The following is a 25,496-nucleotide window of genomic DNA, read 5'->3' as shown; positions in this document are numbered from 1 at the left end:
CTGTATCCCTTGGGTAAATTCCTAGCAGTGCTATTGCTGGGTCATAGGGTAGGTCTATTTTTAATTTTCTGAGGAACCTCCACACTGTTTTCCAGAGCGGCTGCACCAATTTGCATTCCCACCAACAGTGCAAGAGGGTTCCCGTTTCTCCACATCCTCTCCAGCATCTATAGTCTCCTGATTTGTTCATTTTGGCCACTCTGACTGGCGTGAGGTGATATCTGAGTGTGGTTTTGATTTGTATTTCCCTGATAAGGAGCGACGTTGAACATCTTTTCATGTGCCTGTTGGCCATCCGGATGTCTTCTTTAGAGAAGTGTCTATTCATGTTTTCTGCCCATTTCTTCACTGGGTTATTTGTTTTTCGGGTGTGGAATTTGGTGAGCTCTTTATAGATTTTGGATACTAGCCCTTTGTCCGATATGTCATTTGCAAATATCTTTTCCCATTCCGTTGGTTGCCTTTTAGTTTTGTTGGTTGTTTCCTTTGCTGTGCAGAAGCTTTTTATCTTCATAAGGTCCCAATAATTCACTTTTGCTTTTAATTCCCTTGCCTTTGGGGATGTGTCGAGTAAGAGATTGCTGCGGCTGAGGTCAGAGAGGTCTTTTCCTGCTTTCTCCTCTAAGGTTTTGATGGTTTCCTGTCTCACATTCAGGTCCTTTATCCATTTTGAGTTTATTTTTGTGAATGGTGTGAGAAAGTGGTCTAGTTTCAACCTTCTGCATGTTGCTGTCCCGTTCTCCCAGCACCATTTGTTAAAGAGACTGTCTTTTTTCCATTGGATGTTCTTTCCTGCTTTGTCAAAGATGAGTTGGCCATACGTTTGTGGGTCTAGTTCTGGGGTTTCTATTCTATTCCATTGGTCTATGTGTCTGTTTTTGTGCCAATACCATGCTGTCTTGATGATTACAGCTTTGTAGTAGAGGCTAAAGTCTATAAAGAACGTTTTTAATACAAAAGAATTGTAAATATAGTAGAATATTTTCATTTGTATTTATTTTGACAAGTGGGAAAATCTTAATGTTTATGGGGCTTTCTTCTTTAGTATCTATTTTATTTTATTTTATTTTATTTTATTTTATTTTATTTTATTTTAAGTTTAGTTATTTATTTTGAGAGAGCAAGAGAGTGGGAGAGGAGCAGAGGGAGGGAAAGACAGAAACCCCAAGCAGGCTTTGTGCTGTCAGCATGGAGCCCGATGCGGGGCTCGATCTCACAAACCTGAGCCCAAATCAAGAGTCCAATGGTCAACCAGCTGAGCCACCCAGGTGCCCCAGTATCTGTTTTAAAAGTATAGCTATGTGTTTGCTTTTTTTTATGTGTGAGTTAAGAGGGGTGAACTTTACTCAACCAAATAATCCAGAGGAAGAAACTGGTGCATTCTGATAGTCACACGGAATAACCAGCTGGGAAAAGGAGTCCAGCAGGTGGGTAGTCCACACAAGCAATGAAACACAATGACCAACTAAAGAGTGGGTCCAACGCCATATTCCAAGACAACAGATTTCACCCAATATCCTATACAAAAAGGGGGAAATCACTCTGCAGAGTCAGCTTTTCACCTCCTGGAAGGACGAAGCCTCTAAACAAGCTTATTGATTGCAGTGAGATGCCCAGGAGACAGGCTACGTTTCCAGAAATGCTACCAGACATCGATATGTATCAATTATAGGATAATGGATATAATGCCAACCCAAAGTCGACTCGTCATCGATTGGAAAAGCAGAGATGCAAATAGTTGCAAGGATCTAAAACCTATATGAAAGATACAGGTTATCTATCTATATATAAAATATATATAGATATTAAAATATATTTTACTGGTGTATTTGTAACACGTGACATTTAAGGACTAGAAGGAACACAGTCAGATGATAGTAGCAAAGGTTCATAATGTGAAAGCCAGGTCTCTGTCCCAACCAGGAATCGGGAGGACAACTCAGAAGCTGAATCCCAGGTTGGTTGACATTCACGGGCTACCGTGCAGCTGGCCAGGGAGGGGGTGATCTTGCTTGTCCATCAGTCCCAGTCTCAGAATGTTAAGGACGAGTTTGACTGGCCATCAAAACCTGAGCACCGGGGCGCCTGGGTGGCTCAGTCAGTTAAGCGTCCGACTTCAGCTCAGGTCACGATCTCGCGGTCGTGGGTTCGAGCCCCGCGTCGAGCTCTGGGCTGATGGCTCAGAGCCTGGAGCCTGCTTCCGATTCTGTGTCTCCCTCTCTCTCTGACCCTCCTCCGTTCATGCTCTGTCTCTCTCTGTCTCAAAAATAAATAAACGTTAAAAAAAAAAAAAAAAACACAAAACCTGAGCACCAGGGATGTGACCGTCTCTGCGGTAGCCGTGAGGACTGAAGGAAAGACAAATTCTACTAGAAGAGGGGTGCTGGGCACCCAGTCACAGGGAGCAGGAGAGTCCATGAGGCAGGCTGGCCACCCTATCATGACAGTCTGGGGCCGTAGGGATGCCGGGACTCCATTCATCCCGGAGGGAAAGCTGATAGTGAGTAGGATGGCCAGATTTAACAAATACAAGTACAGGATGCCCGGTTAAATTCTAATTTCGTGTAAATGGTGAGTAATGTTTAGCCTACGTCTATCCCGTGAGATATTTAAGACATATTTACACTAAAAACTCTTTGGTGGTTTATCTGAAATTCAAATTTAGCTGGGTGCCCTGTAGTTCTTCTAGCGACCCTTTATGTAAGCCACTGGACATGCTTTAGAGGTCAGCTTATCCCGTAACATGTACTCATTGAGTGCCTACCATGGACCCAGAATTGTTCCCCTTGAACACTAACTCTCTCCCCGTTTTACTCCCCATGCCAAAACCCCCAATCCACCTGCCCTAGCCTCACTCCCTTCCCCCCACCCAACAACCCATCGTACATCCTGTTAACTCATCACCCAAAATGTGTCATAATCCATCTTGCTTTCTTTGTATCCATGGCGATGTCCTAGACCAAGCCTCAGCCGTTACCACCTTCCATTGTGAAAGCATCCCGGGAACTGGTGCCTCCGTCACCTCCTTCCAATGCAACCTTCAAGGGACAGCCTAAGTGATCTTAAAATATAATTCAGATCATGGCTTAGTGCTGCTTAAAATGCTCAAAACCCTTCAATGCTTCCTTATGCTCTTAGTATAAATCTAAACTCCTCCACATGGCCCACAAGCCCTGGTAGACTGCCTCACCCTCCACCAGTTCCCAGCTTGGTCCCCCATCATTTGGGCCCTTCCTCCCATTTCTCCAACCTGCCAACAATCGGGGTCCTCAACCCTGTGTTTCTTCCGTTTCTCTGATTCATTCCTTGTAAACTCAGGGCTCAAATGTTTTGGGTTGATTATGTAACTTGGGCCACCGTGAAGTGGTTGAAAGTCTCCTATTGAACAATGTGGTTTAAAAATCCCCCCTCCAGGAGTGCCTGGGAGGGTGAGTCCAGTAAGCTTCCGACTTCGGCTCAGGTCACGATCTCACGGTTCGTGAGTTCGAGCCCCGTGTCGGGCTCTATGCTAACAGTGTGGAGCCTGCTTGGGATTCTCTCTCTCTCCTTCTCTCTGCCCCTCCTCCACTCTCCCTATCTCAAAAGTAGATAAAATAAGCATTTGAAAAAATAAAAAAATAAAATCCTCATCCAACTACTAGGACCTCTAAATCTGGATGGATTTAGAGAAGCCACTCTGTACCATGGGTCTCAGTCTCATCCTTTGAGTCTCTGTAAGTTTCCGTTTTGTGGTTCTGGAAGAATCCTTCCATGCGACTGGGCATGAGGGTGAGCTGTGGGAGGACTGGACACAATGTACAGCCCAGCGGACTGCCAAGAAATATTTTTCATTCCTGATTCGCAATGAAAATTGATATTTCACCTTATCTGATGAAGCCTGACATAGAAATTTGCACATGGAATGTTCTTATGAGGTTGATTCGAGGGGAAAGGGCAATGTGGAAGAGAAAGAAAGACCCATGATTTAGATTAAAACATGAAACTATGTAACTTGCAAGAACTATTAAGAAATGGGTTATCGAGGGGCGCCTGGGTGGCTCAGTTGGTTAAGCATCTGACTTTGGCTCAGGTCATGATCTTGTGGTTCGTAAGTTCAAGCCCCGTGTCGGGCTCTGTGCAGACAGCTCGGAGCCTAGAACCTACTTCCGGTTCTGTGTCTCTCTCTCTGCCCCTTCCCTGCTTGCACTCTCTTTCTCTCTCTCTCTCAAAAATAAATAAACATTAAAAAATAATTTTAAAAAATCAAAGAAATGGGTTACTGAAGGTCTTGATGGAATCCCAGAGACAACCTGACGCTGTCTCTACAAAATAAAAGAAAGACATTTGAATTTTTATTTTGTTTCAATTAAGTATAAATGATAAAATTTGGCCAGCTAAAGCATTTTCAAGGAAGTCAAATCACTGTAAAAATAAGCAGTAACTTTTCAGATGCTTTATTTGAGCTCTTTGGAACATAGCCGAGCCAGCATCTGGGGCTTAGATGTTTTATGTAGCTCTTAAGTTTCACCCATCCAATCTGGATTTTTTTCTTTCACAGGATGATTCTGAGATCCCGTTTACTGAGGAGGATTATCGAAGAAGAAAGCAACATCCTAATTTTCTGGACCACATCAATGCCGAAAAAATGGTTCTCAAATTTGGAAAAAATGTAGGTCTGGAGTAGTAAGGCATTTAGGGTAAGAGAAGTCCTTTCTGAGGCAGCGCTCAACGCACGTGGCCAGGACTGTTCTCCGTGCCTTACGGACATCATCTCAGCTCGTTAAATGCCTCTTTCCTTGCCCTCTCACCCACAGGTCTCTGAGCTTCAGGCTCATCCCAAGATGAGCCTTGCTTCTGGTTCTGGCTTTGGTCCAGTCCACTAAGTTGAGAGCCTTGTGTTAGGCCCCAGCAGAGCTCAAGCCCTTATCCACTAAGGTGTGGGTCCAAAGAGTCCCTGAGCCCAGAAGAGGCAAATAACTCAGAGCTGGAGTGGGGAAGAGGGGAGCCACATTTCCCCTTGTTCCAGAATCTATCTCATTTGTTTCTTATAACCGAAAAGTGCCTATTAACCTTCCCTCACAAATAAGGCGGAGAGGACATCCGGCAGTTAAATAAGTGGCCCAAGTTCACACAACCGGGATTTGCTGAGCACCGTTCTGCGCGCACGATTCTTGGCCTTGTCTGATCCACATCTTACAACAACAGTCTTGAATCTGTACATAATTATCCCCATTTCCCGGATGCGGGCACTTCAGGAAAGAGGCGTGGTTCAGAACTAGATCCATCAGACTGTGGGGTTTATTTATTTTTTCTTGATTTCAAAGCTCAGTCTTTCAGTAGAGTTGATCTTGACACAGGCCTGGCCACCAGTTATTAAGATCGACCCATAGCTGAGAAACTCTTGTAAATAATAACACTTCTTAGCCTTCTGTTGCAGCAAAATTTATCATTTGGAGATATATATATATATATATATATATATATATATATACTATAAAACTATTATATTTCCTATCTTTTGTCAAAATAGATGGTAGGAGTGCCTTGGTGATGAATACGTTTACTACACCTAAGAATTATCAAGGGTTTGCTTACTATGTGCCAGGCACTGTGCTAAATGTTTTACTTCTGGTAATCCTCATGGGTTTACTTCTGGTACATCCTATATAATCCTCAACATTCTGTGAACCAGGTGCTGGTACCTTCATCCTCCTTTAACTTAGGTAGAATTTATATAGAACCCCCAAACTTCTAAAGGTTCCATCCACTATATTTTTCCCAGGAGCAGAACACCCACAGGAGGGATATGTAACAATGGTTCCAAGGTGACACCTAGTGGGCTCAGAGGATATTACAATGGGAACTTTGTCCCCACCTTCTGTCCTATTAAAACCAAAAAAAAATAATAAAATAATTTTTTTTTTATTCTGGCAATGCAAACACCACAAGTATAAAATATTTGAAGAAAATAATATAGGATTCAAAGTTCTAGCCCCTTTTCTGCCATTAATTTATGACCTTAGCTAAGTCATTAACACTTTGGAGTTAAAATAAATGAATAAAGGCACTGGACTAGACAGGTCTAAATTTCTTCCACTTCCAAATCTTGTGAGTATATTATTTTATTGAGCTTTGAGCTTTGCCCCAGGTAGAGAATCCATGATTTCTTTTTTTTATATTAAAATTTTTTTAATGTTTATTTATTTTTGAGAGAGAGAGACAGACAGACAGAGAGTGAGTGGGGGAGGAACAGAGAGAGAGGGAAACACAGAATCCAAAACAGGCTCCAGGCTCTGAGCTGTCAGCACGTGACCTGAGCCGAAGTCTGACGCTTAACCGACTGAGCCTCCCAGGTGCCCCAAGAATCCATTATTTCTTGATTATTTATGCCAAATTATGTAGAAGAAAACACACATAAACATAATTGATGTGACTAAAAGTGTAAAATGGAGAAATACTATCATTTTAATATCTGTTTTCTTATAGAAACATTAAATTTATTTCATGCTCTAAATAAAACAATCAAAACTTTATTGAAAAGATTTATTCTAGGGGCGCCCGGGTGGCTCAGCTGAGCACCCAGCTCTTGATTTCACCTCAGGTCGTGATCTCACGGTTTGCAGAATCAAGCCCCGAGTCAGGCTCCGTGCTAGGTGGCAACTGCTTGGGATTCATTCTCTCCCTCTGCCCCTCCCCCACCAGCTTGCTCTCTCTTGCTCTCTAAAAATAATTTTTTATTTTTATATAAAATATATTTGTATATAAAAATATATTTTAATAGACTTATATTTAAATATATTTATATTTTATATAAAATACATAATATATATGTATATATATAATATATATATAGTATTCGCAGCTTTCTTAATTAGTCTTTACTGAACAATTAATAAAATCAGGTTGATCTGGCCAACTTGGTCATCTCAATGACACTATTTAAAAAAAAATTTTTTTTTTAATTTTAGAGAGAGAAAGAGTGCATGAGCAGGGGAGGGGGAAAAGAGAGAGAGAGAGAGAGAGAGAGAGAGAGAGAGAATCTTAAGTAGGCTCCCTGTTCATCTCGGAGTCCGATGTGAGGCCCTGTCCCATGACCCCGGGATCATGACCTGAGCCAAAATCGTGAGTCAGACGCTCAACTGACTGAGCCACCCAGGCGCCTCTCAATGACCCAATTTTAAACCTAGTGCTTTGCATTGGGTCGATTGAACCTTAGAAGTAAACTTTAACCCATTCATTTAACACATGTCCTTTTAGATCCTACTGTGTACCAGGCACCATGGCTAAGAGCTGGCCTCCCGGCCGTGAACAAGCAGTTGAGGTCTTGGCACTCCTCAGGCTGGTTGTCCAATGCTCTTCTGCTGACCACACCTGCAGCCATCACATTCATTTTTATGTACCACCTAAATATATGTAGTAATATATGTAGTCCCCCCGAAGGCGGACTCCTTTAGTTTTCTGAGACAAAGGGGGAGCCCTGATAATTATACAAGTTGCTTAAATAGTTGTGATTTGCCTAACACTAAACATGGCTTGAACTGGGTGCCTCCATCTTCAAAGGAGTCACACTGATTATTTAGAATATTTTAGGGGCACCTGGGTGGTTCAGTCGGTTCAGCGTCAGACTTCGGCTCAGGTCACGATCTCATGGTTTGTGAATTTGAGCCCCGCATCCGGCTCTGTGCTGACAGCTCAGAGCCTGGAGCCTGCTTCGGATTCTGTGTCTCCCTCTCTCTCACTCTCTCTCTCTGCCCCTCCCTGCTCATGCCTGTTTCTCTCTCAAAAATAAATACACATTAAAAAATTTTTTAAAATATTTTAAAATATTGTTAAAAATACAAGTATATTGACTTTAATTAGTATTTTAAATTAACCAGAATTGCCTGTCTATCTTGCAAATTACTTCAATCATTAAGTCGTCCCTGAATACCACTTAATTGTGGGGTATTGTGTACATAGTTCCTGAAAAAATGGTCACCTGTCAGATCTCGATGGCAATTTATGAAATTTATTGTAATAATTTGTTTACCACACTGACTTTTGATGCTTGTATTCTCTGGCGAACCCAAGTTGCTCATGATAATTTTTTAATAAAAAATATTTCCAGGGCTGCTTGACTGGCTCAGTCAGTAGAGCATGAATAACTCTTGACCTCAGGGTTGTGAGATCAAGCCCTACATTGGATGTAGAGCTCACTTAAAAAAAAAAAAAGTTTCTGGATTTGCTTTGATAATGCCATATTGGAGATTTTTGCACTTAGATTCAAGATGATAAGTGAAAATGGCTTATAGTCTGCCTTTGTCATACTGTCTCTTTCCTGTTTTAGTTTCCTGGTTTTACTATTCCCATACAAATTGAAAACAAAATTTACTGTTCTCTTGTAATTTATATGAAATTGGGCATATCTCTTGAATATTTGGTAGAATTTGCCTATAAAACGATCTTGGACTGGGTGAAGGCAGTCGTGGGTTTTGGGGGCAAGAAACTAGCCCTATAGGCTAAGTTTTCAAATTAACTGGCAAAAGTTGCCCATAAGTCTCTCCTAAGATGTTTTTTAAATTTCTATTTGTAGTTTAGTCTCCCTTTTCAGGACGAATATTGTGAGGGGGCATCACTGCTTTCCCACTCTTTTGGTGCCCATGAGGAAGAGCCTGGGTTTCCTCCCCAAAGGCTGTCTTCTTGCCGGCACCTGTTACCCCGCGGCTTGAAGCTCAATCGGGTTACGTGATTGGTGGCTGTGTCAGGGGCGTGGTCACGTCATGTTGACCCCACCTCCCTCTCGTTGCTCTGGGCTACAGCTGTAACGTAGCTGCATTCAGCGTTGCAGAATTCAATGTTGCTGTGCCTGCATTCAGCGTTCAGCGTCTTCATGCCCTAAGTGTTGCAGGGGCAGCCCCCCAGGGGAGAACCAACCCATAGTTTTCTGGTGCTGCCTGTGCCTGGTTGGGAAAATTTGTCTTATTCTGGAGTTCAGGATTAGGAAGCCCCTCATCCCTGCTCAGCTAAGTAAGGTCCTCTAGCCTAAACCACACCAGTAATAAAGTTGTGACTTGGAGATCCATCTGCCTTTTTACAAAGTTTTAATCTCTTTAATCTTAAAAAAAAATTGTGTTTAATTTTTATTTTTGAGAGAGAGAGAGAGCAAGCAGGGGAGGTGCAGAGAGACAGGTGGGGCAGAGCATTCAAAGTGGGCTTGGTGCTGACAGCAGAGAGCCTGATACAGGGCTCGAACTCACAAACCCACGAACCACGAGATCATGACCTGAGCAGACTCTGACGCTTAACCAACTGAGCCACCCAGGCACCCCAAATATTTTTAAATGTTTATTTTTTTTTTTATTTATTTTGAGAGAGAGAGCGAGAGAGAGTGTGCAAATCAGGGAGGGGTAGAGAGAGAGGGAGAGAATCCCAAGCAGGCTCTGAGCTATCAGTGTAGAGCCCAACAGGGGGCTCGATTCCATGAATGGGGAGTTCATGACCTGAGCTGAAATCAAGAGTTGGACACCTAACCAACTGAGCCATCCATGTGCCCTAAATCTTTTTTAAATCTTCAGAACTCCAAAAGGAAAAAAGTGTCTGTTTCAGCAACTCAAACTCCAACGTTGCTGTTTATTTGTGTCTTACCCTTCTTTTCTTCATCAATCTGAATCAAATTTTTTTATATTTTAATGTTTATTTATTTTTGAGAGAGAGAGAGACAGAGCATGAGCAGGGGAGGGGCAGAGAGAGAGGGAGACACAGAATTGGAAGCAGGCTCCAGGCTCCAAGCTGTCAGCACAGAGCCTGATGCAGGGCTCGAACTCACAAGCTGCAAGATCATGACCTGAGTGGAAGTCAGACACTTAACCAACTGAGCCACCCAGGCACCCCTGAATCAGTTTTTCAATTTTTTTTTTTAATGTTTATTTATTTTTGAGACAGAGAGAGACAGAGCATGAACGGGGGAGGATCAGAGAGAGGGAGACACAGAATCTGAAATAGGCTCCAGGCTCTGAGCTGTCAGCACAGAGCCCGACACGGGGCTCGAACTCACGGACCGCGAGATCACGACCTGAGCCGAAGTCGGCCGCTCAACCGACCGAGCCACCCAGGCGCCCCTCAATTTTTCAATTTTATTATTCTTATCAAAGAGGTAGTTTTTGCTGTGTTCTGCTATTTCTTTGTTTTTTAAGAAGTCAATTTCTCTGTCTTTATTGTTCTTCTTTCTAATTTGGGTTTATGCTGTTTTGTTTTAGAAGCTAAGTTTATTAATATTCAATCTTTGTTTTTCTAATATAACCACTTAATGCCACAAATTTGCTACCAAGTATAATTTTAACAGCTTTCAAGTTTTGAAGTGCCATAAATGGTATTTGTATTATTATTAATTTCTACAAATTTTCTATAGTCTATTAGAACTTGGGAAGCAGTGCTATGAATTATTGAGAAATGGTTTCTTAAATTTCCAGATATCTAGAGAAGGTGTTATCTTTTTGTTGTTCATTTCTAACTTAATTGCTTTTTGGTCAGAGAATGTGGTCTGGGGTGGTCAGAGAATGTGGTCAGAGAATTTGGTCATGAGATTCTTCGCTACATAGTACATGGCCTGTGTTGTTTTTATTTTAAATTCCACATGGACTTGAAAAACCTGTGTATTTCAAACTGTGTGGAGTTTCTATATATGTCTACTTAGGTCAAGTTTCTTAATGGGGTTTTGCATATCTTCCTAGTTTGGGGTCTCCTGAGTTGATCAATTACTGACAGGGATATACTATGGAGTACATTTATCCATATCTCCTTGATATCATGTTAGATTTTTGGCTTGCTCATTTCAAGGCACAGTCTTGTAACCCCTTCACAGTGTGCAACATTGCCAGAACGAAACTATAAAATCTGTTTATTTTTTCTTAATAATTGAGAGCAGGACGATATCCCCAGCCAAGTCCACAGCTTTCCAGACCATTCTCAGGTATTAATGGAGTCTTTTCTAGTTCTTACAAAGGCTCAGACAAGTTTAATACTAAAGCCATCAGTCTACCATTTAATTTTAAACTTCTCTCCTGCTAGCTCAGCCTGACTCAGGCTGTGATGAATGCAGCGGGAGGGAGGCTAGGATGTGGTCAACTCTCTTCCTCCACCTTAAATCAGCAACCTTGACTCCTCTCTGTTCCTTACTCTACACCTGCCTGTTCTTTATCATCATCTCTGTTGTCACCATCCTCATCATCGTGTTCGTTTCCTTTGTTTCCCATGCCTTTATTTTTTCATCAGTACAAACATATTTATTCCACAATCTCTGCTCATTTCTACTCTTTCTTTTTTTTAATGCTTATTTCTTTTTGAGAGTGAGAGAGAGACACAGAGCATGAGCAGGAGAGGAGCAGAGAAAGGAAGACACAGAATCGGAAGCAGGCTCCAGGCTCCGAGCTGTTGGCACGGAGCCCGACGCGGGGCTCAAACTCAGGAACTGTGAGATCGCGACCTGAGCTGAAGTCGGACGTGTAACCGACTGAGCCACCCCAGGCGCCCCTCTGCTAATTTATTTTCTGAAGGCAGTGCAAGTCTGATTTCATTTGTGGTGGATTGTTTGTTCCCTCATAAGTTTTATAATTTTGGTTTGTGAGCTCATCTTTAGTAAGGTCTTTTTCTACAAAGTCACTATTAATAAACATATTTTCTGGCAATTTATGGAACTCCAATTATAAAAATAATCCTGTAATTTGACATGGATTTTTTTTTAAATAGCATCGCTTTAAATTGTCGACATTGGTTTCTTAATAGCTCATCACCCCTAAAAACGTCATGTAGATGAGTTCTCAGGGGAAAGGGGGCTAATGCGAAGTCTGTGTTCACCAAAAGTGCTGCTATAAAAGTCTCAAGGATGTTCATGAGTCGGGTGCCTTCAGGATTCATCATGGTCCGTGGGAAATGGGAATTCACCACGTGAACATGCTTTACAGTTTGTTATTGGCTTCACGGTCAATGCTGTGCCCTCAAACCAGCACACCTCTGCTACCATAAGTCACCACTCTTGCCCCAGCGTTGTCCCTTTACTGGGGCTTTAAGGGACAAGGGAGGTCCCTGGGTGGGGGTAGCAGGGGCTTTGTATCTGCCTCTCTGAAGTGCTCTAAAGAGTCTCACTGCCTAAAATGCTTTTTATGTTACTTTTTGGCTCTGGAATATCTGGATTAAGCAGGGAATTTCAATGTGAAAGACAAACCTTCGAACAGTACAAGGCCAAGGTTAAAATTCTCCAGGGAGCGTTTTTTCCTTCCAAAGCCTTGGCTAGGTTGGACATGATTCTTTCTCTCCGTCTTCTGTCGCAGGGAGGACTTCCTTCTAAGGTCACCCTTTTGTTGTGAACGCACCCTTCATACTGTGGCCCAACTCTCTGCTCTCCCCACTCTTGTTTTCACTTCTGGTTGGTTTTTTTTTTAAGTTTTTATTTATTTATTTTGAGAGAGACAGAGAGAGAGCGCGTGCACACATGAGCAGGGGAGGCAGAGAGGGAGAGAGAGAATCCCAGGCAGGCTCCGCACTGTCAGCTCAGAGCCCAGTGAGGGGCTTGAACCCACAAACTGTGAGACCACGACCTGAGCTGACATCAAGAGTCGGACACTCAACCCACTGAGTCACTTCTGTTTTTGGCTCCTAGCGGGTAGCTCTTATTTCCTTGAGAATTCTGCCTTGCTGGCAGGATACGAGTGGCATCTTACTGGGCATTTTTGGTATTTGCGCTAGGAGGCTTTAGATTTTTTAATCCACCACCTGGAGCAGAAGACACTCATTTTCCCGACAGAGTTTCTGGACCCGGTTCCAACGTGTGTGTGCGCACACTCTGGGAGGGGTTTTCCACGAGGCAAAGACAGTCTCGGCACCAGCTGGGTGTCCTACATTTCAACTCAATTCTGACACTGTCTTCCTGGAAGTGACGTCAGATCCCGCTAGGGCTCAGCCCTGCAAGCCTGCCCCCTGCCTCTTCAGACACCAGTTGTGTTGTGGGGTCGTCGAGCACAACGGTCAAGAAAGAATTCCTGAGACGCTGTATGTAACGACTTAGTAAGTTTATTTAAGTAGCATGGGGACAGGACCCGTGGGCAGAAAGGGCTGCACTTTTTCTGTACGAAGCTGGTGGTTATATGCTGAGTGCTCAAGGGGGTAGGGACGTGCAGGAAGTATGAGATCAGAAATGCTTCTTCGAATTTCTACTGGTGAAACTACTTTCACGAGATTTCTCTGGTGTGTATCATTCAGTTCAATATTAACTGTCAGTGAAATACACGGGCAGTCATGAGACCCTAGAAGAATGTAGCAACCCGTGTGTATTTGATCCTTATCAAAACCATGCAGGCTATAGGTCAGCCTTCTGAGCTAAAGTGAACATTTTTCTGCTTCTACCCTCTTCAGTTGCAAGCCCAAGTTGTCACCTGTGCTTCTGACCAACCCATATGGGTTGGAGGTTCCAATGACCCCACTCACCTCCCCCACCTTAGGTTTGAATAGTTTGCTAGAGTGGCTCACAGAATCCAGAGAAACATTTTACATACTAGATTACCAGTTTGCTATAATAAAAGAATATAACTCAGGGGCACCTGGGTGGCTCAGTTGGTTAAATGCCCAACTCTGGATTTCGGCTCAGGTCACCATCCTGTGGTTCACGAATTCGAGCCCCATGTTGGACTCTGTGCTGACAACGCAGAGCTTGCTTGAGATCCTCTCTCTCCCTCTCTCTCTGCCCCTCCCCTGTTCACTCTCTTGCCCTCTCTCGCTTGCTCTCTCTTTCTTTCTCAAAAATAAATAAATACACTTTTAAGAATATAACTCCGGAAGAGCCAGATGGAAGAGATCCACAGGGCAAGGGATAGGGAAAGTCATGGGGTTTCCCTACTCTTCCCAAGTCTGCACACGTTTCACCAATCTAGAAGCTATCCAAGCCTCCTTTTGGGCTTTTATGGAGACTTCATGGTGTTTGAGTAAATCGGTGGCCATCGGTGATTAAACTCCTCTCCACCCCTCACCCCTCCCTGGAGGTGGTACAGGAGTTGGAAGTTCTGACCTTCTGGTCACAAGCTTGGCGCTTCAGGCAATCAACCCACATCTCCAGATTGGGTCCAAAAGTCACCTGATTGACATAACAAAAGACACCTTGATCACTCTGTTGCTTAGGACATTCCTGTAGTTTTAGGAACTCAGTGCCAGATATGGAGGTGAAAACCGAATATATGTATCTTGTTATGAATCACAATGTCACATGTTGTAGCGTGGCCCGTTCCTAGAAACTCCATATGTGTGTCCGCCTCCCCTACTGGGTAAGTAAAGATCATCATGGAAGGACCCATTTTTATATCTCCCTTCTTCTGTAGGTGCCAGTATAGTGCATGGAGCTGTTAAGTTCTCACACATAATCGTCTCTGGCTTTTAGTTAATTAAAAGTCCCAGAGCGCCTGGGTGGCTCAGTCGGTTAAGCATCTGATTCTTGTTTTGGCTCAGGTCATGATCTCCTAGTTCGTGAGGCTCTGTGCTGACAGTGTGGAGCCTGCTTGGGATTCTCTATCTCTGTCTCTATCTCTGTCTCTGTCTCTGTCTCTGTCTCTCTCTCTCTCTTTGCTCCTCCCCTGCTCACGCTCAATCTCTCTCTTTCTCAAAATAAATAAATCAACTTAAAAAAATGTACCAAATCAATTTTAATAGTGGCCAGAAGCATTCATATAGTACTCATTCTAACCACGAAAATAATCTGGTTTGGTATGATTAATAATATTACATTTAGCTTTTCTCCTGTACTTTATCTAATAGGTCAAAAAATTCGCGACTTACGTGGTTGCTGCTGGACTTCAGTATGGAGTGGAAGGAGGCATCTTACATTATTTTTTCAAGGTATGAGTTTGCAATGACTGAAGCTTTTTTTTTTTTTTTAATTTTTTTTATGTTTATTTATTTTTGAGACAGGGAGAGACAGCATGAATGGGGTAGGGTCAGAGAGAGAGGGAGACACAGAATCCGAAACAGGCTCCAGGCTCCGGGCTGTCAGCACAGAGCCCGACGCGGGGCTCGAACTCACGGACCGCGAGATCGTGACCTGAGCCGAAGTCGGCCGCTTAACCGACTGAGCCGCCCAGGCGCTCCAAGTTTTTTTTTTTTTTTTTTTTTTTAAAGCATTTTACAGTAAGGTTATACGATTTGAAGATTTTTTTTTTCTATTTTCCTTTCCTGTTACTAACAATTTGTATTTACCACACTCTCGGCATAATAAGGAAACAAGATGGATCTCCTTTCATTCATGAGACAAACATCAATGCCTCTCACGGGCCGGAAACCATTGTAGATTCGGGGAATCCGATGCTGTAATAAAACCCCTGCGTTTGTGGGGCTTGGGTTCCAGTGGGGAAGAGGAGGAGAGTAGGAGACAAGGGCCAAATTAGCCAGTACACGTTGAGTATTTCAGCTGTTGAAAAACAAAATGGAAAGCAAAAAAGCAGAGAAAGGTAGAAAGAGAGCTGGCGGTAGGGCTAGGAGGTTGTATCTTGGATATGATGGTCGGGGAAAGCCTTTCTCATGAGGGGACACGTGAGCAGGAAGTGAAAAGGGAGGTGGCTCCTTCGCTTTCTGGGGGAAAGGCAGCGGGAACTGTAAGCACACAGACCGGAGGCCGCAATGCGTGGGCTGTGTTAAGGGACAGCAAAAAGCTGCGTGGGGCCGAAGTGTGGGACAATGGTAGGTGACGATGCCCATTTGTAGTCTCTCCTTATCGGTTCTCAGCTACCCCTCACCCACCTGACCACTGAATGTTGGCTTTCTCAGGTTCCTGCCCCAGGCCCTCTGGTCTTCTCTGTCTACACTCTTTCCCTGGGAGGGTCTGTCCATTCCCGTGACTGGGGCCAATGACTCTCAAACATAAGTTTCTCCAGCAGGGCTCTCTCCTTAGTCCTAGCTCTGTACATCCGGCTGCCTATTTATTCGACACCTCACTTTGGATGGTTCGCAAAACCAAACTCCACCTACGGTCACCCCCAAACCTGCCGTTCCTCTAGGACCTCATCTCCGAAAATGGGACCTTCTTCCACCCAGCTGCACCAACCACAACCCAACCCCTCCCTCCTTCTCATCCATCACGAAACCCCCCAGTACTGTAGAGCCAACCTCCCCAGTATCTCCCTTCTCTCCAACCGCGCTCCCCCAGTCCTCCACCCACGGGCTGGGGAGGGCAGACATCTCTTGTCTGCACAACTGTCCTGACCTCCGCCTTCCCGTTTCGACTCTTAATCCCCATCATTCTTTCTAGTGGCAACAAAAGAAAATCTGTTGTGAATTCTTCAGTGGTTTACTGCTTCAAATTCAACGGTCTACTGCTTAAAGTTCTTCAATGGTTTTGCAGAGTCCAAAATATCTTACAAGATCCAGTGGTTTGCTGTGGCCCCCACGCCTACCTCTTTGTTTAAAAGTCACTTAAGGGGCTCCTGGGTGGCTCAGTTGGTTAAGTGCCTGACTCTCGATTTCAGCTCAGGTCATGATCTCGGGGTCGTGAGATTGAGGCCCGCATTGGGCTCTGCAATGACAGCTTGGAGCCTGCTTTGGATTCTGTCTCTCCCTCTCTCTGTCCTTCCCCTGCTCTTTTGCTCATGTGCTCTCTCTCTCTCTTTCAAAATAAATAGACTTTAAAAAAATAAAAGCAATTTAAAATAATCTAGTACCTGACAGCTGAACAATACCCAGACTGTCTATTTACTGAAATACCTAATGCAGGGAAAAGACAAGGACTTGGCTCTGAAGACCAGGGTTCAAATCTAGGCTCCCCAACTCATCAGAAATGTAGCCTCCTGCAGAATACTTTATCAACTAAGCATTTCATCTATGAACTGATACTAATTATCCCTGGCCCTGTGGGAGGAATTTTAGACTTGAATTCACATTTTTTGGAAAGAGTGGAAGGTGTCACACATACGAAAACATTTCCTTTCTGTATAGACGCCATGCAGATGACTCCTGAAGAGAGCCAGGAAAGATAGATTTCTTGTAAAGTATTTCAGCCCTGAGGTTACACTATTTCTCTTAATAGGACTCGATCAGCAACTAAATCCCATCAGAACTGGTTTTCAGGGGCGCCTGGGTGGCTCAGTCTGTTGAGCGTCCAGCTTCGGCTCAGGTTATGATCACACAGCTTGTGACTTCGAGCCCCCATCAGGCTCTATGCTGACAGCTCGGAGCCTGGAGCCTGCTGCTTCGAATTCTGTGTCTCCCTGTCTCTCTGCCCTTCCCCTGCTCTCTCACTCTCTCTCTCTCTCTTTCTCTCTCTCTCTCTCTCTCTCTCAAAAATAAATAAACATTAAAACAATTCTTTTTAATAAAAAAAAGAAAGAACCGATTTTCAAAACATCCCCTTAGGCGATGACTTCATCCGATAACTGGGTCTTTCGGATGCCCCTGACTATGGCTATGTGTGTGAGCCATAATAGTTATGTATAACCAGGGAAAATATGCTTTTGCTTTTCTTTTAGATGGCTTGGTTGGGTGAGGTCCCTGCGTTGCCAGTGTTTGGAGATGGAACAAATGTAATCCCAACAATCCATGTTCTTGATCTAGCAGGGTAAGTATCGTCCTAGAGATACGACTTCCCTAGAAGTAATTGACTAACGTGCTGGTGTTGGAGTGAGCCTGGAGTGAGCACTTACACACGCCACGACCCTCACATGTGTTATTGTATTTATTCTTGGCAACGACCCTATGCAGAAGGTGTGGTTATTATCTCCAGTTTGCATCTGGTGGAATAGGGTCCACCATCTAAAAGTGCTCTACTTTGGGGGCACCTGGATGGCTCAGTCGGTTAAGCGTCCGACTTCGGCTCAGGACACGATCTCGTGGTCCGTGAGTTCGAGCCCCGCGTCGGGCTCTGTGCTGACAGCTCAGAGCCTGGAGCCTGTTTTGGATTCTGTGTCTCCCTGTCTCTCTCTGACCCTCCCCCATCATGGGGGGAGAACAGAGGGGATTAAGAACAGAGCTCTGTCTCTCTCCGTCTCAAAAATAAATAAACGTAAAAAAAAAAAAATTTAAAGTGCTGCACTTTGGATGACAAGTTCAAGGTCAACTTTTAGACTGTTCTCCCACAGAACAGCATGCCTTCCAATTCGGGAAAAGATAAGACTGTGTTATGTGCATTCTGGGGACCTACTGTCTTGTTCCTCTGTCTCAGGTGAGAGTGTTGTGTCCAGCCTGCCAACTTAATTAAGTTCCAGAAATCAGATCGCAAATTCTAAACCTGAAGCAGGTGTTTTTGGCAATTGTAGGCCACTGGAGCACACGTGTTTCACACTCACACTGTATCCCAGCGCTAGGCTCCAGACATGTCTGGAGAGCCTTCCTCCTTGCAGACCCTGACTTGGACACTGGGGTCAGAGAGAGGGTTCACTATATTTATGGTTTATCACTTCTACATTTTAGGTTCCGGGGGCTTTATTCTACTGCCCTGTTGCACCCCCCTCAACCCACCCCCCACCCCTCCCCCCACCCCCCCGCCAGGAGTGAGCAGTTTCAGCCCTTCCCCGAGACTCTGGCTTCTAGATTCCAGTGGTCATTTAGGCAATTAGTCATAATCCCGGGTGGGTTTACAAATTTACTGGGAAACCATGAAGCTTAGATTTCAAGACCCCCACCGCTACGTGGGTCTCTTCCAAGGTCCTAAATTTAAGTTTTATTATTTTTCTTAAAGAAGCGTCCTCCAAATTATATAAACTCCAGACTGCATGCAAAACCTAGATCTATTCTAGCCAACATGTAACATTGGACATGGAAACGCTGAAACGTACCCTTCTTTCCAGCAGAGACTTTACATTATTACATTATTAGGTTTTAAAGATGTGAAAGAATCTTTTACATTATGAACACAAAATACCGGAGCGCCTGGGTGGCCCAGTCAGTTGAGTGTCCGACTCTTGATTTCGGCTCAGGTTATGATCCCAGGGTCGTGAGATTGAGCCCTGAGTCAGGTTCTGCGCTAAGCGTGGACCCTGCTTCAGATTCCGTGTCTCCCTCTCTCTCTGCCCCTCCCCTGCTTGCACTCTGTCTCTCTCAAAAACAAATAGACGTTAAAAAATAATAAGATGGGGATAGCAACGGTACCCGCCTGGTAGACTTGTGAGAAGTCAGGGAGGGAACACCCAGAAAGCCCACGGCACAGTCTTCGCCCAGAGGCGGGCGCTCAGATGTTGGCAATCGTGACTGACCCAGGGCAGGAAATCTTAGCCCCCGCCCTGCCTCTTAGCGCCACGCAGTTCCCCAAAGACAGCCACGGCTTCTCTGAATCTGTGTCTGACTTTGTGAAACCCCCTCTCCGGAGCACTTGAGAGACTCCCAGGAGCCCCTGGGTGAGCACACTTCACAAACTGAAGTCCTGCTGGTCGTCAGGTGCCCTTTGTTGCGCACTGGGAGAATCTGGAGGCAGACGGATGGCCCCTCATCTCCTGGCCTTTCTACTTTCCCAGCGGCTCTTCAGCCCCGGAAGTGTCACTGGACTTTACCCGCTTCCCCGTCCGTAGAGACTGCCATCCCTCCCTCCCCCCAGCCCCCAGCCGACCACGTTAGCCATGGAGGGAGATGCTGGCTGGCCCATGGCGGCGGTGGTCGGTGAACCCTACTTGACCACATCTCTTTTGCTTTCTCCCCTCTGGCGATGGCTTCTCCTGGTGGGCGGCAGAGTGATTCAAAACATAATAGACCACGTGCCAAAGATTCACTACCTGGTTGCTGTGGACGAGTCCATTCACACCCTGGAAGACTTGGTCAAGGTACAGCTGTGTCATCCCATATTTGACGGCATTTCTTAAATTGTCTCACCCCCTGAAGTATAGCCATGGAATCGGGTACGCCGGCAAGACTGGCGGCTCCCCAAACGGAAGAGCCTTAAAACCAGAGTCACTATCTGCGTTTGCCGTGTGTGTGCTGGGAAATTTACCATCAAGGTGGCCTCTCTCCAGTCTGCACGGAAGAAAGTAGGAGAGGCCACTGTGGGGACAAGACACACACGAATCACACACGGGGTCCCTAAAATGTTTCTGGGGACACTTGCCCCAAAGTACTGACATGGTCGGGTTCCTCAAACCTACTGGCAGCTTCCAGAGGCCCTAGGTCTGGGGCCGGGAGGGGTTCCCCTCTCCAAGCCAGGCCGTTTGTCAACCTGGAGCCCAGCTAGCACAGTGAGTGTGGCCTTCCTCCAACCATCCCTTGCTCATCTTTAACATTCAGCTCAGATCTCCTCCTCTGCACCCTCCCTGCCTCCTTCCCACCTCCCCCAACTGGCCAGGCACCTCTTTTCCCAGTATCCCCTCCTCCAACTGCAGACTTTCCGCATAATCTTCTGTGTACATGTTTGCCACCCCCCGGCCCCCTGCCGCCCACAGACTGAGAGCCCCTTGAGAGCAGGGATCCGGCCTTACTCACCTCTGTCTCCAGTCCCTGGCCTGTAGTGGTGAACGTTGAATACTTGAATACTTGTTAACAAATGAATCAATGAATACCCTCAGTGCACTCCCCTCTGCTTTGCAAAAAAAAAAAAAAACAAACAAACAAATATATATACACACACACACACATATACATATATATTCACTTATGTTTACATTCATTTAAGAAATTGTATATCAAAATCTTATAGGCAAGCCAAATAATATCCCTGTTTTTCTCTAACAGTGCATCAGTAAAAATACTGGCCCTGGGAAAATCCAGAGACTCCCCAAAGAAAATGCTTTCCTAACCAAGGACTTAACAGTAAGTACTGAAGAGAGTCTTTTCCAAAATGCATCGGTTCTTGGGGAATTTGGAGTCAGAACGCCTGGCTTCCGGTTCCCCTTTGCCCCTCCTGCACAGCCGAACAGTGCACCCCAAAGCAACTTCCCTTTCTCTTCTTTTCCGAAAAACCCCCAGAGGTCCTGGTCAGAAAATGTATTTGAGAAATCTGATCCATAAATGCTTTACAGACGCCGACTGTCCTTTTGCTCTGGTCTCTTTGTGCAATTCACACAGGAACCTGGGATTTCTGATCCCGTCACCACAAAAACCTATACATCCTTAGTCAGCGGTGTGCTCTTGGAGCTTGCTCTAGGATATAATTCACTTTAGGAATAAATTGCATCAAAACACTACATTCGAGAATGTTTCCAAAGGGGCTGGTATCTCTGGTGGCCTCTGGGGAGCAGAGCTGGGTGGGTGGGGATGGGGGTCAAAGGGAGTGCTTTCCTCTACATTTGTTCTTTCGGATCTCGAGCCATGGGATTGCACTGTTCAAAGAATGGATCCAATTACAATTGGTGGGGGGAAAAAAACAGAAACCTTTTCCTGGGGCTTCCAGTATCTCTCTACTTCTTTGAGCTGCCGGGATGCTGCCTGTCCCTGAGGGCAGACACGGGAAGAGTTTAGAAGTGCCACAGAGGGCCACAGAGGGCACTCTGTCCACACTGAGGGCCGCCATTGATGGACATCCAGGTTTTGTGAATGTGTATATATTTTTCCTGTGATAACAGTGATTTGGGTCTGTTATGACTGTCAAAATGAAAGGCAAAGAAAAGGACAAATCTCTAATATTCCTTTATCCTGTAGCAAGAGTGTCTTGATCATTTACTGGTCAACCTGAGAATGGAAGCACTTTTTGTGAAGGAGAATTTTAACATTCGATGGCTTGCCCAAACGGGATTTGTGGAAAATATCAGCAATATCCTCAAAGAGTACAAGCAAAGTAGAGGATTATTGGTAACTATAACAATTTCCTGTTCCAACCTCTTTTTTTTTTTTTTTAATGTTTATTTGATTTTGAGAGAGAGAGAGAGCGCGCATGAGCAGGGAAGGGGGCGGAGAGAGAGGGAGACACAGAATCTGAAGCAGGTTCCAGGCTCTGAGCTGTCAGTACAGAGTCTGACACGGGGCTCAAACCCACGAACTGTTAGATCATGACCTGAACTGAAGTTGAACGCTTAACCGACTGAGCCATCCAGGAGCTCCTTCCTGTTCCAACTTCTAATTTGAGCGAAGTAAATGAAATGTTTGGTATGATTACACCAGTGAAAGTATTTTCTTTCTCAGATGTCCCAATTTCTAAATTCAAGCTCTTTTTCAAATTTGACCGACTTGTCCACGTCTGACAATCTAGGTGTCTATTAATTCTTGTCAATTAAGTATTAAACAGTTTAAAGTTAGATTATTGACTGTTACGCTTGACACAAATTGAACACGATAGCAAGCTCAAGACTGATGGCCACAGCACTGCCTATAAACGGAAAAATGGCAGGGGCTTCCTGGCTTGTCTGTTTCAGCCCTGGGTTACCTACGGGAGACTGTAGGAGAAATGGAAAATGGAAGAAGTCCAGTTGTTACTTTGATCTCTTCCTTTTGGCCAGGGGGTTCACTGGTCATTTTAATCACCACAGGTAGAGCTTCAAGGTAGATATTCTTATCTCCACATTAGAGATGAGGAAACTGAGGCTCAGAGAGTTTAAGCATTTCTTCAACGTCACACAGCTAGTCAGAGATTCAAACTAGCTAGGATGCAGACTTAGCTAGAATGGCCTAACGGTGGCATCTCCACACCACCCTCCCCGAAATCGGGCGTATATGTAGCCCTTGCCCGGATCCTTGGATTTATGCCAGGGAAGCATCCCAACGACGATAGTGGGCAATACATGAGAACGTGTTTTGAAAACCGTAGGGTAGCCCAGGAGGAGCAGGTGCCATCATAACCATAGTTACCACTGAGGGTGGGAACACTCCATAAAAGCAAGAGTGGTATCCCCATTGTGTCCGCAGAACCACCTTCTCCTGACAAGCATGCCCAGTTAAGAGTAAGTAGACGATGCGCGTCTTAGCGAAAGAAACGACAATCCCGTTAAGCATGTGAGACACGCACGGCGGCTGTACTGGGAGCCTATCCTGAGGCACCCAAGAACCCAGCTCAAATCGTTAAACTAGTGTCATTCTCTGGGTCAAAGGTAAAACAATGCAGTCAGAGTAGAGGTAGGACAAGACGCCTTGAAGAGATCACATGGTTCCCGATCGGCAAGACTGGACGCAACGGGATAGAGGGACCAAGCGTATCTGACACTTGAACCGTCTAGCCGGCCCTGGGGGCGTCGGTCCGCGTGGCGCAGGAAACTACCGAGGGCAGCGTAGACCGTGGCAGGCCAGGGGCATCCCAAAAGGTGGAGTCTTAAGCCAAAGGCTCCCGCGATTCCAGTCCCTGTCGCAAGGCAAAGTTGTCCCTGCTGCGGACAGGTGCCTCAAGCCCCCGGGACCAGACGCCAGTAAATAGCTCATTCACCTAACTCTTCATGCTTCAAACGCTGCTCATCAACAGCCCCCCGTGCCTGTCTGCTCTGAGGGAGCAGATGCCCCAGACACGTGTACTTGGAGTTCCGAGTTCAGGGGCAGCCATACATCTCATTATTAAACGAATAAGCTGCCGTTCCGGTTTTCCACCCGGAGGAGGTGCGCCTTCCCCAGGAGCTCTGCCACTGGCGGGTGGGCGACACGTCAACACGCTCAGTTGACAGCTAGACCTCAGACCCACCCAGGGGAGCAGCCCTGCCCAGCAAGACTCAGCTCGAGTCGCTCCCTGGGACCCCTGCCCCTCCGCGGCCCGCCATCTTGGTTGCCACCTCTGTCCTAACAGACGTGGCCTTCTTGCCTTCTCGTCGCATAATATGATGGTATAATAACCGTGGCCAATTTTGTGGCTGCAATTACAAAACCTTTAAGCACACGGACGCTCTGCCACCGAAAATCCTCCCCATCAGCCTGACTTTGGTTACTAATCGCCTCACAAAATAGGAAGCCTCGGTTGCACGAATGTTGTTTGGACCATTTTGGAAGAAACGACTGCCGCTGATATTTTGACTTCTGTTGCAAATAAACATTTACTCACTGGTTACGAATGTCACACGGCTTCTGTAGCATATTCGAGCAAGTTTCAGCAGCAGAAATTGTGAGGCTTTTTTTTCCCCCAAATGAGCATATTTTTTAAAAACTAGAATAAGTTAACTGTGTTAAAAAGTAAAGGATACTTACAGACCAAGCCAGTCCAGAGACAGGACTCATGAGGCGATAAACTAAGCACCCGCACATTAGACCAGAAATTCTCTTTCTTTGTTGTCTTTTTAAAAAAAAAAAAATTAAAGTTTATTTATTTTGGGAGAGGGAGAGAGAGAGAAGGCCAAGCAGGCTCCGCATTGTCAGCACAGAGCCCGAGGTGGGGCTCGAAGTCACAAACCATGAGACCGTGACCTGAGCTGAAATCAAGAGGCAGACATTTAACCCACTGAACCCCTCCCCCCAGGCGCCCCAGTCTTTGTTCTCTTTAATGAGTAATATGGTAGCCTGTGACGCTCAAGTACTTTGTTCTTTAATAATTTTGAGGTGTTCCTGAGTACATCTTTGTGGAGCGCTGTGTCCCCCATGTTGGTCACATAATAGTTGCTCACTAAACACCCGCTGAATGAATTAGCATGAACGGCCACTCCCATCGGAGAGCAGCGCTGTCAGGATGATGTGGCGCTGACCATAAGGCCAGCAGCGGAGGAAGTGACTCTTGAGTCTCGGCAGAGAAGAGTTAGCCTGCAGGATCCAGAGACGTTCAAAAAAAGGCACCCCCCCCCCAAATTAAAAACCAAAAAACCACTCCCGTCTAGCCACGGATCGTCCAAAGCTCACCGTGTGATCCTGATTCTCCTTTTTCAGCCGATCAAGATTTGCATTCTCGGTCCCCCCGCTGTGGGAAAATCTAGTATCGCCGAAGCCTTGTCTAAACACTACAAACTGCATCACATTAAATTGAAGGATGTCATTTCTGAAGCCATAGCAAGACTGGTAACGTTTCTAACTACTTCACTGGGAATTTTCCTATCTTACAAATGCTTCCCTTCATCTCGTAATAAGGAAGCCACTAATTTTACGTGGCATCCTACGGTGAGATTTGTTATTTCAATTGGATTTTGTTGTTGGCCCCAGTTACGAAAGCACAGAATCCCGCGGGACTTCCCTCTGTGAGATAGAAGCTTCTTTCATGGGGTTGCCCTTGAAATTCAGTCTGTCGCCAGCTGTTGCTTAAAAATATATCTTGTATTTTCTCTGTTGACTAGAACATCTTTAGGTTTTCTTATTCTTGATGTATGTTTTCCAGAGTATTACCAGACTATTTATTTATTAACTGCTCTTAAAAAAAGGACTATTTTCTTAGAGCAGTTTTTTTCATGTTTATTTATTTATTTTATGAGAGAGAGCATAACTAGGGGAGGGGGAGAGAGAGGGAAGGAGGGGGAGAGAGAGAGAGAGAGAGAGAGAGAGAGAGAGAGAGAGAGAATCCTAAGCAGGCTCTACACTCAGCACAGAGCCTGACACGGGGCTCGGTCCCACGACCCTGGGATCATGACCTGAGCCGAAATCAAGAGTCGGATGCTCAACCAACTACGCCATCAGGCGCCCCTTAGATTTTCCATATATCCCCTCCCTCTTACACGTATAGCCTCCCCCTCCCCATTACCAACATCCCCACCAGAGTGATTCCA

General features: G+C 45.2%; 1 protein-coding gene across 1 annotated transcript in view; it reads left to right on the top strand.

The window, feature by feature from the left end:
- Positions 1–25,496, top strand: part of AK7 (adenylate kinase 7) — a 71,462-nt gene that overhangs the window by 21,387 nt on the left and 24,579 nt on the right. The window contains exons 6-12 of the mRNA XM_049611977.1: positions 4,538–4,648; positions 14,755–14,835; positions 17,454–17,542; positions 19,646–19,736; positions 20,638–20,715; positions 21,544–21,693; positions 24,670–24,798. Of these exons, the coding sequence (XP_049467934.1) occupies positions 4,538–4,648; positions 14,755–14,835; positions 17,454–17,542; positions 19,646–19,736; positions 20,638–20,715; positions 21,544–21,693; positions 24,670–24,798 (729 nt within the window). The remainder of the gene's footprint in view (positions 1–4,537; positions 4,649–14,754; positions 14,836–17,453; positions 17,543–19,645; positions 19,737–20,637; positions 20,716–21,543; positions 21,694–24,669; positions 24,799–25,496) is intronic.

Source organism: Panthera uncia (assembly GCF_023721935.1).
Source record: "Panthera uncia isolate 11264 chromosome B3 unlocalized genomic scaffold, Puncia_PCG_1.0 HiC_scaffold_1, whole genome shotgun sequence".
Lineage (NCBI taxonomy): Eukaryota > Metazoa > Chordata > Mammalia > Carnivora > Felidae > Panthera > Panthera uncia.
Note: the sequence above shows the minus strand (reverse complement) of the source record. Positions and strands in the feature narration are given on the sequence as shown.